Here is a 16,484-nt window from a genome sequence, read left to right as displayed (position 1 = left end):
TGTTGTTTAACCTCTGTATATTCATGAAAGTTCTGTTTCTTTTGTGAATATTGATTTCCAGCTTCATTCCCTTACGGTCAGAGAAAGTGCTTTGAATAATTTCAGTGTTTTAAAGCTTATTGAGATCTGTTTTTTGCCCCAGTGTATGATCTATCCTGGAGAACATCCCATGAGCACTGGAGAAGAATGTATATCCTGGTGTTTGAGGATGCAATGATATATATATATATATATATGTCTGTGAAGTCTAATTCATTTATCACGTTGTTTAGGTTCTCCGTTTTCTTATTGATCCTCTGGTTGTTCTATCTATAGAAGAGAGTAATGTGTTGAAGTCTCCCGCTGTTCTAGTTTGCTAGCTGCTGGAATGCAAAAAACCAAGAACAGAATGGCTTTTAAAAAGGGGAATTTAAAAAGTTTCTAATTTTCAGTTCTAAGGCCAAGAAAATATTCCAATTAAAGCAAGTCTATAGAAATGTTCAATCTGAGGCATCCAGGGAAAGATACCTTGGTTCAAGAAGGCTGATGAAGTTCAGCATTTCTCTTTCAAGTGACAAGGCACATGGCAAACACAGTCAGGGTTTATCTCGGATCTGGAAAGTCACGTGGCAAACACGGCATCATCTGCTAGCTTTCTCTCCTTTCTCCTGGCTTCCTGTTTCATGAAGCTCCCCGGGAGGCGTTTTCCTTCTTCATCTCCAAAGGTCGCTGGCTGGTGGACTCTGCTTCTCATGGCTATGTCATTCTTCTCTACTCTCTCTGAATCGCTCTCATTCTACAAAATATTTCCTTTTATATAGGATTCCAGTAAACTAATCAAGACCCACCCGAATGGGTGGAGACTTGTCTCCACCTAATCCAGCTTAACAACCACTCTTGATTGAGTCATATTTCCAGGGAGATGATCTAATTACAGATTCAAGCATACAGTACTGAATAGGGTTAGAAGAAACGACTGCCTTCACAAAGTGGAATTAGGATTAAAACATGGCTTTTCTAGGGTACATACATCCTTTCAAACCAGCACACTTGCTATTAACATAGAGATATCTATTGCTCCCTTCAGTTTTGAAAGTGTTTGCCTCATATATTTTGGAGCAGCTTGATTGGGTGCATAAATATTTATGATTGTTATTTCTTCTTGGTGAATTGTCCCTTTTATTAACATTTAGCGTCCTTCCTAGTCTCTTATGGCATCTTTGCATTTAAAGTCTATTTTATCTAAAGTTAGTATAGCTATCCCTGCTTTCTTTTGGTTACAGCTTGCATGGAATATTTTTTCCTATCCTTTCACTTTCAATCTATTTGTATCTGCTAATCTGTATCTTTTAATCTATTCACATTCAAAGTTATTACTGTAAAGGCTGTACTTCAGCCATCTTATCCTTTAGTTTTTATTTTTTTAATATATTTTTCCCTCTTTCTCTTTATATTCTTTATGTTACCCTACTAATGCTCTTCAATTCTGTGCTCTTCTCCAGACCTCTCTCCTGTCTTTTTTTTTTTTTTTTTTTTCAGCTGACAGATTTCCCTTTAGTATTTCTTGCAGGGCAGCTCTCATTATTAAGAGTTATCTCAGCATTTGTTTGTCTGTGAAGATTTTAAACTCTTTCTCAATTTTGAAAGACAGCTTTGCTGGATATAGAATTCTGGGTTGAAAATTTTTCTCTTTCAGAATTTTAAATATGTCACGCCACTGCCTTCTCACTATTATGGCTGTTAAGTAGTCAGTACTTAGTCTTATGTGGCTTCCCTTGTATGTGCTGGATCACTTTTCTTTTGTTGTTTTTAGGACTTTCCCCTTCTCTTCAGTATTTGACAGTCTAATTAGTATGTGTCCTGGAGTGGGTCTGTTTGGATCCATTCTATTTGGAGTTCGTTGGGCTTCTTTGATTTGCATACTTACATCTTTTATAAGGGTTGGGAAGTTTTCCCCAATTATCTCTTCAAATATTTTTCCTAGACGTTTACTCTACTTTTCTCCTTTTGGGAACCCAGTAATTCTTATATTTGCACATTTCATGTTGTCCATCATTTCCCTGAGATCCAATTAAAATATTTGCATCTTTTTCACAATTTGTTCTTCTGTGCATTCACATTCAGTTGTCTGTCCTGTGTTTCACTTATTCTTTCTTCTTCAAAGCTGTTATGTATCTCTAGTATATTTTAAATTTTATCTACAATATTTTTCATTTCTGTAAGATACTGTTTTTCTATTTACTCTTTCAAATTCTTCTTTATGCTCCTCTGGTATCTTTTTGAAATCCTTTATGACTTTAGCGAATTCACTGAAGTTGTTTTTGAGATTTGTTGTACTTCTTTGATTAGTTGTTCCAAATTCTGTGTCTCCTCTAGCTTTTTAACTTGGCCATTTGGGTTCGGCATCTCTTCTTGCATTTTTATGTGCTTTGTGATTTTCTCCTGATTTCTAGGCATTTGGTTATCTTGATAAGATTATTTTGAAAGTTGATTTCCCTCACTCGCCTAGGATATTTTATTTGTTTGAGTTTTCATTGAATGTCAGAAAAGCAAACTGCCAGAGTGCACTTTCCCTCTCTTCCAAGCAGCTGGCATTGTTGGGCCATCTCTTCCCTACAGTCCCACCTCTCCCTAAAACAGTGGCAGTACTCTGGGTCTAGCCCCAACCAGGCTACAATCCAGCCAAAGCCCCTCCCTTTCATGTATGCTCTTAGTCACCGACTCCAAGGGTAAGGATTGGGCACTGTACACTTTGAGTGAGATCCTGCCTGTAGGCACAATGTGTCTGGTGCTTCCCAGGCTCCCATGTAGAAAGGCCTTGGATTGTGGGACTGAGAATTTCCCCTTTATCAGGCAGCACTTGGCCCAGGAGTGATCTGCTTTTCACCATACAGCAAAACTTGTAATAAAACACTGTATTAGGGCACTGCTTTGACAGCTGGGTTGTCTTTCTCAGCTAAAACAGGGTCATGTACCTGTGCAGGGTGTGTAGACCAGCTCCTACTGTGCCTGGGATAGAGGCCAGAGATGCTCTGATAAGCCCTGTAATTCCCCTTCACGTTGCAGCCTAGTCAGGAGGTGGCACTGTTTGGTAACTTAATCATCCTCAGAAGCTTTTTGCCTTAGAGCCTAGGCAGTGCTTGACCAGGCATAGCTGAATTACCTCCAAGACCCAGCTGTATGACCAGGTGGGGCTGGATTATCTCTGAGCCCTGAACCCCCACCGCCTCTGACCCCCACCGCAGGGTCAAATTACTTCTTGGAGCCCCAACAGCTCCTGATCAAGTGTGGCTATAGCTGCAGGATTCCTATGCCATCACTTCACTGATCAAAATCTGGCTCAATGTAGGGTGTGTCTCCAGCTTTATTTGCAGCAGTGGATTCCTCCAGCTGCCCCAGTCTGCCAGCTTCCCCCAGGCAAGGATCGGGTCTCCTGCTGCTTTTTCCTTCATGGGTGGAAGAAGGGCACCAAGACCCAGGACTGAAAACATAATCTCTGTCCACATTTTTGTTCCTCACAGAGGACCTTGAAATGTCCCCCCTGTCCCCAACTTCTTGATTTGGATAGTTTCAGCCTGGATGCTTGCTGCTTTTAGGGAAGGTTTTGCAGTCCTCTCCCTAGTCCTCCATTTTGTAAAATTCCTCCAGGCATCCCTTTTGTATTCCATCCTCCCCCATGGCTTAAGTCCTGCCATGGGTCTCTGTGTCTGGATAGAGTTAAGGATCTGTCTCACTGCCATGAGAGATTTTATAGTCTATGTCCCTGGTGGGAAGTGGGAAGGATCCCACCTGCTGTCTCTGTGCACTTCCTGAGGAATGAGATCAAAGGAAGGGAGAAAGGGGAGGACTGGCTACTCCTGGACAGAAGTTTCCTACCTGGTATTTTTCTTTTTCTTCAATTCAGCTTTTATAGAATCCTTCTCCAGTCTACACCTTTCTCCAGAGTTCTGAACAAGTGGGAATAGTACTTTTTTTCTACTGTCCTTTAGTGACTTTTTTGATGGATCAGAGCAGTTCCCTTATGAAATGAGGTTTCAGAGTTTATTGGAAGGATATCTTTCCGTAGTACAAAGCATGAGGATTTAAAACCAGTGTTAGATGTAAGAGAGGAAGTATGGAAGTGTAAAGTCTATTGTAGCCCCGAGGTCTGCAGGCTGCTCCTCTGCAGGCCCTAGAACAGAGCCTGCCCAGCTACAGGAATGATTTGTCCGAGTCTCTGGCCCCTTTCCATTCCTACGACCTCAGAGTGGCCACAGGTGCAGATCCAGGGCTAAGATTGCTTCCTCACCTGGGAGATGGAATATGGCCCTGCTTTCTACTGCACACATGCCCTGCAGGCATGCAGAGTAGATATAAATAAACTATGGCTCCAGCAGAGCTATTTTTGTCTTTAGAACCAGTGCCTCCAGCCTCTGCCTAGGATAGGACTAGGGACTGGGGAGGAGGATTGCACACACTTATGAGAGAAACGGGGAAAGAGGGCCAGGTGTGGCTGGTGAGGATGGGGGCTGTATGTATGCAGCCTGTACTTTGGCACCAAGAAAGGCAGCTTGTCTCCTGAGTAGGGGGTGTGGGTGCCCCTGTGTGTAGTGTGAAATATGTGCCTACAGTGCTCTAATTCCCCATGCATGTCTTCAGTGGTACAATCTTTACTCCTAGGCTAGGACACTGTTTCTCAAAGGTAGAGGTTGAAGTGGGAATTGGATGCAAGGGGAGCAGTAGATAGATGTGTATTTTGACCAGGTTGCCAGGTGATTGTGTCAGTCCCCTGGTTGAGCTCCGCTCCTGCAGGATTGGGTAGCAGGTGACTTTAGATTTCCTCCCACAATGTGCTGCCAAAGAGAAAGAGCAGAAGGTGTGGAGGAGTAGGCTTTAGTTCACACAGTGGGCCATGAGCATCAAGGTGGAGCTTTTGATAAGAGGCGGGAAGAGGTTATAAGCACTCTAGTCTGTTAGAGGTGCCACTTAAGATTGGTCTACTCAAATTTCTTCCTCTCTAATGATTTATCCTGAAATGGGGCTGCCTCTCCCTTATGAGGGAGGCACTATGCTGTCTCCTCCTGGAAGGCCAAGAGGACCGGAATGGAACCATGGACAGAGAGGCACTCAGCTTGCCTTTGAAAAAGCTAAAGAATGCCTCATGGTTTACAGACGGTTCCATCTGGTTCGAGGGCAGGAGACATAAGGCCCAAAGCCCTGTTGTCATCAGGATGAGTGTTTCCCTGGAATGCCCACAATGCTGCACGTGATCCTGGGAACATGGTGCAGGTGTGCTTGCAGGTTGAGATTGACAATTTTCACTTTTCCTGTATCATAAACTGGCGTGTGCCATCTAGAAGGAGAGTCATGCTGTTTTATCTGTCTGCTTTCCTGGGCCACCCTCTCTGTATCTGTTAGTATCTATAATCACAGCCTTCTACCTGGCCTCCCTTCCTCCAGTTGCTCCCTCACCCCCATCCCAGTCAATCTGCTAACCTTTCTGCCCTTCAATGCTTTGTCTGGATGGAAAAGAAGCCTCAGGGCCAGTTCAAGATACCTCCCAGCAAGTAGGTATTACTTGGAAATTAGCTGTGATGCAGAAGGTGTGCACAGCACTCTACCTTGCACCAGCACCACCTGAGAGGTTGGCAAGCATTATCCCCAACGTCCATATGAGGAAAATGAAGCTCAGAGAGGAAAGGTGATTGCTTTCCTAGTTATAGCCCAGCTAGTTATAGCTGGGGTGTGATTCAAACAAGGTTTTCTGGTTGTAGGTACAGTGCTACGAAGAGGATCACTTGATCGCATGAAAGGCAGACTTAAGCTCTTGCTTGCTCTCCTTCTCTCCTCTCTTCCAGGGAGACAAGGTTTTACAATAACCAAAATACTCAGGAGTGCACAGCCCTCTCCCTTAACTTAATCTCTACAAGTCTGGATTTCTCACTAAGCCTTTCACCCATCCTGATGAATTAAAAGACTACATAGCCCAGTGTACCTAGAGAGTCATTCCCCCTTAAATGCTCTGGGAGCCCCAGCTTCTTGGTCTTTCTCCTTCTTGTGGTCAGATGTTCTTTCTACTTCATAACGTTGGCTCTGACTTCTTTGGAGAAGTTGCTGATGGAAAGAGAGAGAGAAACTAGTGGAGGGGGTGGGGCAGGGCAGGGATGGAAGGCATTCACATATCCCGAGAGAAAATAGTTTTTTCCTAAAACCCAAGGCATTCTTCCTAACAGAATTGTTTAAAGCATGAGCAGGGACTGATTGCCTGGGTTAGAGTCCCAGCTCCACTAGTTGTGTCCCCTTGGGTAAGTCAATTGCCCTTTTTAAGCCTCCGTTTCTTCATGTGTAAAATGAGGATGATAATTGTACCTACCTCTTGGGGTTGCCAGAAGGATGGCATGGATTAGCACATGTCAAACATTTAACAAGGGGGCAGGCACATCATAGGTTCTTCCAGTGTTAGCCCTTCCCACCATAACTGCTACCACAAAGCTGTTGTGCTATCTTGGGTGGCATTTCTGCTTTTGTGCCTTCACGTATGTTGTTCCTATCTCACACACCCTTCCTCAACTCCACCTTTTGTAATTCCAGCTCATTTTTAGGTCCCTTTCTGCACCAACCACAAAGAATAAATACATAATGCATTTACTGAACATTTATTAAATGTTCATGCATTCTTCTTCAGGGTTTACTTATCTTATCCAACTTCATTCTCATAATAATCCTATGAAAGTTGGTTGTAATATCTGCTTTTACAGATGAGAAAACTGAGGCTTGGGGAACATGACCCAAAGTCTGTCTGACTTCTAAAGCATTCTCCCACCCTTTCCCTTCACCCCCATCCTGGGCCTACTTAGTCCATTGTGCTCCCTGACAAGCCTAGCATCCCCTGGAGGCAGAATGTGCTTTATTCCTCTCTAGCCTCAGGCCCTGACAGCAAGCAGTCTCAAGCTCAAAGAAGGATTTCTGACCTGAACTGGCTTTGGTCCCTCTGGGAAGCCCTCCCCTCCCCAATACCTAGGTCCTCATGTTTTGGGGGCAGTTCACATATTCATGATGCTCCAGAGAAAAGTGTAGCATTTGATTTCATACTGAACAGAATTAGCATCTCAAGAGGGTAAATAATGGCCTTTTCAAAAAACAAAACCCAACCACCTTATCTTAACAGCCTATCTCCAATTTGTTTTTCCATGTTTTAAGTTTCTTAAGTGGCCCATTTTGTTCATTTTAATGCTTTATGCTGTGCTGTAAAAACAGGCAGGGTTAGCTGGTGGGTGAGGAAATTATGAGGAATGCAACGTCACTGAAGGCCCTGCATCCTGCAGGAACATTAGGTTTGGGGTCCTGCCCTCTTACTCCTGCTGCTGTGATGATGCCAGCAGGATCCCAGCTCTGGGAAGAGAAAAAAATCTGGCTTCCTGCTGTGTGGGTGGGTAACATGGGTGTGTCCTGCATGGTGTCCTGCATTTGCCCCTCACCAATTCCAGGCAGCACACAAGTATGCTGAGTCTGGCTGGAAGTTTGGGCTTAGGCAGAGAGGTGTAGAGGGGGCTGATGTGGTGTGTGACCACATGCATGATTATGTGTGCACTCACACAAAGGACAGCAGAGTGGCGGTGATCACAAGTCATCAGCACAGGGGTTTCAAGACCACCTGATCTGGGTCTGCCTGAGTCAGAATTACCTGGGATGGGAGGTTTATTGCAAATGTCAATTTCCAGCCCTGCCACTGAAATCCTCACTCAATAGATCTGGTATGGGGCCTAGGAATTTGGGTTTGTAACCACCTCTCCTGATGGTTCTTAAGAACAGCCAAGTTTGAGAACTGCTGATGAAGTCCAACCAAGGAAGGACATGACTTTCCCAAAATCACATAGGGGCTAGGCAGTGGCAGAGTTGGGACCTATTCCAGCCTGTGCTTTCTGCTGCTCTCTGCATATTTCAGATTAGGAATGTATATCTGAATGCAATAAAAACCTAAATAGGTCCTCTTTGGTTTATCAGTGGTTTTCTATGATTCATACTTCAATCCCATTCATTTATGCAAACCACAGAGAAGTGACATTATATATATTTGTATTCCACAGTCTGAGCTCTTTCAAGTAACTGTGCTCCCCTTTGGTGCCCTCCCTACCCCCTCACCCCCACACCTCATCCCCTGTGTTATCAGGACTCCAGATTTGCCTCCTAGGCCTGCCTTTCGCCTACTTCTGCTGCTAGGCCCCTCCTGCTCAGTCCTTTGCTCCCATAGGCGTGGGCTTACTTGGGGCTTGAGAAAGGCTTAGGCTTGAGAGGAACTGGGCTATCCTTTATTGCAACTCATAAGAGATGATTGATTGTCCTGATTCACCTCAGATCCCAGAGGGATTGGTTTTCCAAACAAAGTTGTAAGAAATGGCTCAAAAAATCCTGCAGCTTGAGGGGCCAAGTGTCCATTCAGTCCAGCTCAAGAAGCATTTATTAACAATCTCAGTATCCTTGTTTGATGCTGCCTCAGAGGGATGCTGAGACGGAGAAGCAGGGAACAGTGCCCATTCCTGTCTTGAAGGAAGTCTCTGTCTCTGTATGTTGCAGTTAAGTCATGTACTGCTCAGCATTCTGCTTGGGGCTCCAGTGCCCAATCAGATAAAGGAAAATATATGTCCCCGTGGCCCGGCAGATTTCTGGCTGGCCAGAAGGACCCAGATTTACTCCATCACTGGTTCCTGGACCAGTGCCAGGAAAAGGGGAGTGATCTGTATCTAGAGCTGGGTCTTTCCAGTGGGTGATTAGAGGGTCCCAGGTACCTGGTAATGATTTCTCCAGACAGATCTAAGAACTTCTCTCTTGGTGTGGGCCCTCTGAGTCTCTAATATGAAGACAGATGATGTCAAGGCAAGAACACTCACCGACACCCTAAGTTCTAACTGTGTGCCTTTGAGCAAGTCTCTTACCTGCTAAGCTCTTGTTTCCTTAACTGTCAAATTTGATAGAGGCCACTGCATGCATGTCTCACAGGATTTTGTATTAAGTTTGATAGAGCATTTGCATATGTGGAATAAGCCATAAAGCACAATACAAAAACAAAATTCTAAAATCATTCACTTCATTCTGGAAGGAACCTTAGAGGTGATCTCATCCACTCATTTTCAAAATGATTTTTTGGGCCATGGAAGCTTTTCCTTAAATGAAATCTTACAGTGAAGCCCCATACTTAAAACAGGAAATCAGAAAGCAAGCAAAGCAAGCCTGGCACTGCTCTGATGGGAGGTGGGAAGAAGGCTGTCCAACTGGAAAGGGCAGGGGTAAGGCAGCTTGCTTAGTGCCCATCCAGGGCTGAAACAAGCACTCCAGTCTTCAAATTCTCTATCTAGACTCTTCCCACGATACCTGATTGCCTGCTTTCCACAGTGTTTTAGTTTGTTAATGCTGCTAGAAATGCAATATAACAGAAATGGGTTTGTGTTATAAAGGGAATTTATTAAGTTACAAGTTAACAGTCCTAAGACCATAAAAATGTCCAAACTAAGGCATCCAGGGAACAATACCTTGATTCAAGAAAGGCCAGTATCTGTCACATGGGAAGGCACATAGCTGGTGTCTGCTGGTCCTTGTTCCCAGTTCCACTGCTTCCAGCTTCAGATCCCACTGGTTTCCTCTCTAAGCGTCTGTGGGCCTTCACATAGCTCCTCTGAGACACAATTCTGGGTTCTGGCTTTGCTTAGCATTTCATGGAAAGGCATGTAGAAACGTCTGCTGGGCTCTGCATCTGCAAACATCTTTGTCTAGGCATCTGCTCTTTCTGTTGGCACTCCAGTCATCTCTGATGTCTCCATCTCTTTCAGCTCTGAACTATCTCCAAAATGTCTCCCCTTTTAAAGGACTCCAATAAGCTAATCAAGACCCACCTTGAATAGGCAGAGTCACATTCCCATCTAATCAAAAGGCCAACACTCACAATTGGGTGTGTCACATCTCAGTAGAAACACATCTCAATGGAAACAATTCAAAGTTTTCAACTCACAATATTGAATCAGGATTAAAAGAAACATAGCTATCCCCACAACACTAGATCAAGAATAAGGACCTGGCTTTCCTGGGCTACAAACCAGCATGCATAGGGAGAGATGAGTTTATTAAAAAAAAAAAACAAAAACACTCATGCAGCTGTCCTCATTGCAGGAAAGTTCATCTCAGCTACTTCTACGTATCAGCTCTCTGAGGACATGTAAGAATTTGGGGGGAAAAAATCCATCAGGCAGAAATGATGAACTTGGTATGAAATGAAGATGAGTGAAAGTGGAATTACTTTAGGATTTTACTTACACACTGCTCTTCAGGAGCCTGTAAGTTGTGCATAGGGCATTCCACATATAGTCTCTTTTTCTCTCTCCCGTTAGACCACAAACATCAGAAGCAGATTGTTTTCTGGCTTTATATAATACCTTTAACCCAGGCTTGGGCCTTACAAATGGAACAGCAATTACTCATTCATTGATATGTACATTGATACATTGACCATTTATTGAACACTCCATATGCTAGGCATGATGCCAAAGATGGAAGAAAAAAAAAAACTGAATAAGGCATTGTGCCTGCCTTCAGAGAATTTCCGCCTAAAGAAAGATAAACAAGTAGAGGGTTCTTTTCACAATGGGTTGCAGCAATCTGTGACAGAGCTACGTGGGCTTCTGGTGTGTGGTGCCACTAGGCAGAGTTTTCTGACCATGGAGGTCAGAGAGAATCATGGAAGGTTTGTTGGAGAGATGAACCCTAAGTTGAATCCTGAAGGTTACACAGGAATCAGATAGTAGGGAGGGGGCAGGGGATGAGACTGAAGGGAGCTTCAGGCTCAGTGTGCAGTGATTCTTTTAGAAATTTCCCTGAAGTCCTCCATCATGGCCAGAGCACATAGAGTGATTGAGGAATGGGAGCCAGTAGAGTTCAGTAGGAACCAGACCATGCAGGCCTCATAAGTCATGTCTGGGAGTTTAGATTTGATCTAAGTCCGTCTACTGGGGGGTAATGCAAGCTCCACAGGCTAAGCAGTAGGGTTAGATAGAGGGGGTAGGTACCATTTGGCTGGAACATTAAACAGAAAACCTCTTTCTCATGCATCAGGGCTTTATACAAATACAGAGGGCATTCTCATTCTCCCACATTGATGTAATTTTGGATTTTTCCAGAAAGTCTTCTGGGAAACAATACCCTTTTGAAAGCAAGGATCTGAGAGAAAGGGTAATGAGTATTTTCTTTTGGGACATTTGTAAGGCACATTAGTATATTAGGGTTATGAGAAGTCCTGCAGTAGATTGTTTGCAGTAAAGCAAACAATTACATTGCACGGTGGCTCAAACTTACTTCACCTTGAAACATTTTTTCCCTTACAGCACCTGTTAAAACCCCTCAGAGCACTTTGAAAAAGCTGGACAGACTTGTTCCCCAGGCCATTGGCCAGACCTGTTGACCACAGAGAGCTTCCGGAGCTATTGAGTTTGGGATCCTGCCCAGTGTTTCCAAGGCACAATTAGGCATGGGAACCTGTGAAACCTCTTAGAGCAGTGAGAGAGCTGCTGTAGCTGGTGCTGGAGCTGCATAGACCTCACTGTTGTGAGTCATGCTGCCACCCCTGCCCACTCAGACCTAAAATACTGGCAAAATGCATGGTCATGGCTGCCTCTGAGACAAAGACTCTATGACTAAGTTCTCTAAAAAGCAGCTGAAATGAGTAAGCACAACCCTATACCCCAGAGCAGCAAAGCTGTTAGATCACATCACCTCTGTAAAAACTCCTTTTTCTGGCCCCTTGAGGGTTGCTGGTTTTACTCTGATCTTCAAAGGAGGGCTCAGGCATTTCTGCAGGTCAAAAAGCTCTTCCCTGGTTCAGCAGTTGTGCAGGTTTGAAGCTGTAATATACCCTAGAAAAGCTTGTCCTTTTTCCTGGTCCAGTCTTGTGGGGGCAGCCAGCCATGTTTCTTTTAATCGTGATTCAGTATTGTGGGATGGGACCTTTTTTTCTTTCACTTTCTTTATTGTATAATATAACATATACAAAGCTAAGAAAGAAAAAGGCAGTATTTTTCAAAACACTCTTTAACAAGTAGTTACAGGACAGATCCCAGAGTTTGTCATGGGCTACCATACCATTATCACAGATTTTTCCTTCTAGCTGCTCCAGAACATTGGAGGCTAAAAGGAATAAATATTTTTATCATCACAATCAACTTTTTTTTTCTTTTTTGTGAAAAATAACATATATACAAAAAAGCAATAAATTTCAAAGCATAGCACAATTAGTTATAGAACAGAGTTTGGTATGGATTACAATTCCATAATTTTAGGTTTTCACTTCCAGCCACTCCAAGACACTGGAGAGTAAAAGAACCAGCAATATAATGATTCAGCAATCATACTCGTTTGTTAAATCCTACTCTCTCTGTAGCACTCCACTATCACCTTCACTCTTTCTACTCTTTAGGGGCATTTGGACTATGCCTATTCTAAATTTTTCATGTTAGAAGGGGCTATCAATAATATGGGGTAGGGAGATGGAACTAGCTGATGTTCTGGAGAGACTGGCCAATGGGATCTTTTTGACTGCATTTTTTCCATGGAGATGTGGCACACCCAATTGTGGGTGTGGTCTTTTTGATTAGATGGAGATGTGACTCTGCCTATTCAAGGTGGGTCTTGATTAAGTTTACTGGGGTCCTTTGAAAGGGGAAACATTTTGGAGAAAACATAGTTGCTTCAGAGCCAACAGAGTCACAGACTTTTGGAGATGGTTGGAGTGCTGAGAAAGAAAGCAGACAACTAGACACAGACGTTTGGAGATGTAAAGCCCAGCAGACGTTGCTATGTGCCTTCCCATTAGGTGCTAAGCAAGCCAGAACCCAGAGTTGTGTCCCAGAGGAGCTAAGTGAAGGCCCACAGATGCTTAGAGAAGAAACCAGTGACATCAGAAGCTGGAAGCAATTGAATGGGAAACAAAGACCAGCAGATGCCAGCCATGTGCCTTCCCAGCTGACAGACGCTGACTTTTCTTGAGTCAAGGTATCTTTCTCCAGATGCCTTAGTTTGGACATTTTTATGGCCTTAAAACTGTAAACTTGTAACTTAATTTTCCTTTTTATAACTCTTCCATTTCTGATAGATTGCATTCAGGCAGCTTTAGCAAACTGAAACACCAGCTCATTGATTGAGACAGGGATGTTCAGGCAGGGCTGCCTCTGGCACATGAGAGGCTTCAAAAGGGTCAACACAGACTCAGATCTCCCCCCAGAGAGAACCTCAGCCAGTGAAGTGCCCCCATAGCCATTATTGATGATGTGGCCACATCAGAATATGCCACCTGGGTCAGGCCCTAAGCCAGGGCAAGATTCTGACTCATGGGACATTTGGTTGAAGAACAGAGTATATCCATGCCCCCATGGAGAATTAATGTCAGTCATGAATGAATGAATATTAAGGATCTGTAAACCTTTTGTTATACACTGCTATATAGCCTCCCATGATAAATTTGTGTTGACTCCTCAATATCTGCAAAAGCACTTTTTCTTTAGTCTTAAAATACCTCATTTCAAGTTTCAGGGGTTGCTTCTTACCTTTGATGTTAAGAGAATTGGTACAAGAGCCATGTATGTTTCTAGCCAAACCTTTCCTTTTACAGCATTGATTATGACCTCTGTGATTTCCATCTTTTCAGGCAGAAGATATTGTCCCATTGATTCAGCTAATATTTATCTGTTACCCATTCATTCTGTAAATATTTGTACTTTCTAAGTACTGGAAATAGTGAACAAATTAGACAGTCCCTAATGTTTTAGAGCAGATGATAAAATTTTCAAAAGGAAAAATGCACACTGTGACATGCCAAGTACTGTACTAGGCCCTTGGGAAGCTTTCAGAAGGATGTGAATAACTTGTTTCTTGTTCAGGAATTGTTGCTTACAAGTAACAGAAACCCACTCAAACTAGCTCAAGTAAAAAGAGGGCATGTAGCAAAGAATCAGATATGCTGCAGAAATAAAGGGCAGGAACTAGTGCCAACCACTCTAAACATCATCTCTTTGGGGTACAGTCATGTTCTCTTTCTCTTTCCCTCCTTTCTTCCTCGTTCCCTTCTTCCCTAAGAAGGGATGCGAGTGAGGAGGAAGTAATTGGCATCTCTACCTCAAATGGATATGAGAGAGAAATTACAGCAGAGGTGTGGTATGACCATAAAAAGGGCTGTTAAGAATTGGAAGGTGGAAAAGATTACTTAGAGTGAAGTGGAATCAGGGAAGACTTTCTGGAAGAGGTGGTGTCTGAGCTGGGCCTTGGTGTAAGGAGAATTGGGGTGCCAAATAGAGGTTAGGGACCATTCATAGAACAGAAAACAGCAGGAACAGAAGCAGAAAGGGTAAAGACTGCCTGTCACCCAGATCAGAGAACTGAATTTATAAGTATGTGTGTTGGGACAGGGGAGTTCTTAGAAAATGGTCCTGATCTTTTTTCTTATCATCATCCCTCCATCCTTCTGATACCTTTAGTTGGGTTCCTCTGATCTTCTTCAGAGTACTGACAAGGGTTCTCCTGAATCCTGTGGCTTGGATCTGCAGGCTAGACAACATGAACAGAGGGCGTATAGCTGAGGAAGGCAATAGGGGGAGACAGAGGTATAAAATCACAGTTGGACAGGGTGGGGTTGGGTCAGGGGAACATTCAAACGTCAATGGGAGAAATACCTGCCTAGTGGAGGTCAGAAAGCCATTTATTGGAGCCCAAGTGATACTGTTTGAAGATTTAACCAGGTGGCAAGAGAAGTGGCTGTGCCCTTCCTGACCTGAGCGTAAAACCATCCTACTATAGGAGCTTTGATGCAGAAGTGAGACGACAGTCTGGAGCCTCCAGCCTGTTTGCCATTGATTTGTTGATTAATCACTAGCATCAAGTGATTAAATGGTCAATGGATTCCTCCGTGAACTATAAAATGATAGTCTCCTTGGTTAGAGCTTCATGGAGGAGGGTAGGATGTTGTGTATCATCTGCATTTAGAGGTAAAAAAAAAAAAGTTTGGCGTATTGAGAGGGTAGGGGTGGGATTCATTTTCAGTTTCTACAGTGGGCCAGAGCTTTCACATAAATAATCTTGGGGAGACTTTACACCCAATCTGAAAACTGGGTATTTTCCCCATTTTTTAAAGTGGAAACTGAATTTTGGAGAAGTTAAGAGAGCTAGCTGACGCCATACATTTAGGTGTTAGAACTGGGGCTTCAACTTAATTCTGTCTGGTACCAAAACCAACTTTGGCACATTTATGTGTGCCTTCCCCAGACCCAGGCAAGTCCCCAGAGAGGTTCTGGGGTTGGTCAGATTGTGATGCTGGCAACTAGATTATGATGATGGAAAAGCTGCTGCTTCCCCTTACTGTGGATCTGTCCTCTAGTTTTCAAAACTTCTGGTCCTCAAAACAGAGGTTCACGTAGGAAAGACAATCTGTTATAGGTTGCTTCCCACAAGTTCCATATGGGATGGGTCAAGACACATCACAGAGTATATAGCTGCCACGTGTAATATAAGCCAGAAATTGCAGGATTTTCCCATAGTTCACCTTATATGTTGTAGCTTACAGTGCTGTCAAACCAGATTCATGAGTCTGCTTTGCTGATGATCTGTTTATCCTCTGCATGAATCAGTATTATCATCGTAAACCACTGGCCATCTAATGGATCTGGGGTTTGATGGTATGGGTCCGGGTCTCTTCTTTGGGCAACTTATCTTTATGTGACAGCCACTCTGAGCCTTGATTTCCTCATCTCTAAAATGGGGATGATAATATGTGTTCCAAGTGCTTATTTTGCTATTATAAGGAAAACATGAAATAACATCAGAGTGCCAGTGAATTATCCAGTATTTGTTATTGTTGGGACAAGCCCATGGGCCTACTATTGTAAGCTCTCCAAGGACAAGGGCTCCCATGTGGGACTTGCTTTTACTTTTCACAGCCATCCACAGTCCCTGAGGGTCCAGACCTGTAATGGCAGCCTTACCTGTAGCCCTGCCTGAGAACCTTTTTGAATTTTCTTAGTCTGGACTGTGGTTTAGACCAAAGATGCTCACACTTCTGCTCATCAGAGTCTTCAGAACTTTTTAAAATTACACATTCAAGGTCTTCTCTGGAAATTCTAATGCAGTAGCTCTAAGGTGGGGTCAGAATAATAAGTTTGATAAGGTCCCCAGGTGATTCTGAATTGCAGCCAGGGACAGGTTAAAGGAGGCCCAGACTCAGAGGTTGGAACAGTTCCGTAGAGAATGCCTTCTAAAGTCTTCAGTTTCCTGGCAGGTGTGAGTAGAGAAGATGGGGGCTTGTTTCTTTTGAAGAGATGACAGTGAGAACCAATTCCTTGCTATCGGAAAGCTGGGAAAGAGTGGTTAGGAAAGAAAAATGATCTCAATCACTGAGAAAGGGCCCATGAGGCCTTGCAGAGATGTGACATCATTGGGGCCTCAGCTCCTTGGTGGTCTATTGGCTGGAAGGAGAGTGCTGTGATGAGGTGGAAGGCTGA

At 43.6% G+C, this 16,484-nt stretch overlaps 2 protein-coding genes across 16 annotated transcripts in view; one reads left to right on the top strand and one right to left on the bottom strand.

Moving 5' to 3' along the window:
• The window catches only part of HHAT (hedgehog acyltransferase), a 472,050-nt gene that overhangs the window by 24,208 nt on the left and 431,358 nt on the right, over positions 1-16,484 (bottom strand). The window contains exons 12-13 of one of the 4 annotated variants that reach the window (XM_077157722.1): positions 14,463-14,538; positions 5,436-6,072 (exon numbers count right to left, since the gene is read on the bottom strand). The exons of 1 other annotated variant lie outside the window; for it this stretch is intronic. In XM_077157722.1, coding sequence (XP_077013837.1) covers positions 14,489-14,538 — 50 coding nt within the window. In that variant the 3' untranslated portion in view covers positions 5,436-6,072; positions 14,463-14,488. Of the gene's footprint in view, positions 1-5,435; positions 6,073-11,980; positions 14,539-16,484 lie in introns of those variants that run through there. 2 more of the 4 variants (XM_077157721.1, XM_077157720.1) reach the window with 2 other exon arrangements.
• KCNH1 (potassium voltage-gated channel subfamily H member 1) overlaps positions 1-16,484 on the top strand; it is a 560,131-nt gene that overhangs the window by 537,492 nt on the left and 6,155 nt on the right. The window lies entirely within an intron of this gene.

The sequence above is a fragment of the Tamandua tetradactyla genome, chromosome 4 (assembly GCF_023851605.1).
Source record: "Tamandua tetradactyla isolate mTamTet1 chromosome 4, mTamTet1.pri, whole genome shotgun sequence".
In the NCBI taxonomy this organism is placed as follows: Eukaryota; Metazoa; Chordata; class Mammalia; order Pilosa; family Myrmecophagidae; genus Tamandua; species Tamandua tetradactyla.
The sequence above is the reverse complement of the archived record's forward strand: the minus strand, read 5'-3'. Positions and strand labels throughout refer to the sequence as shown.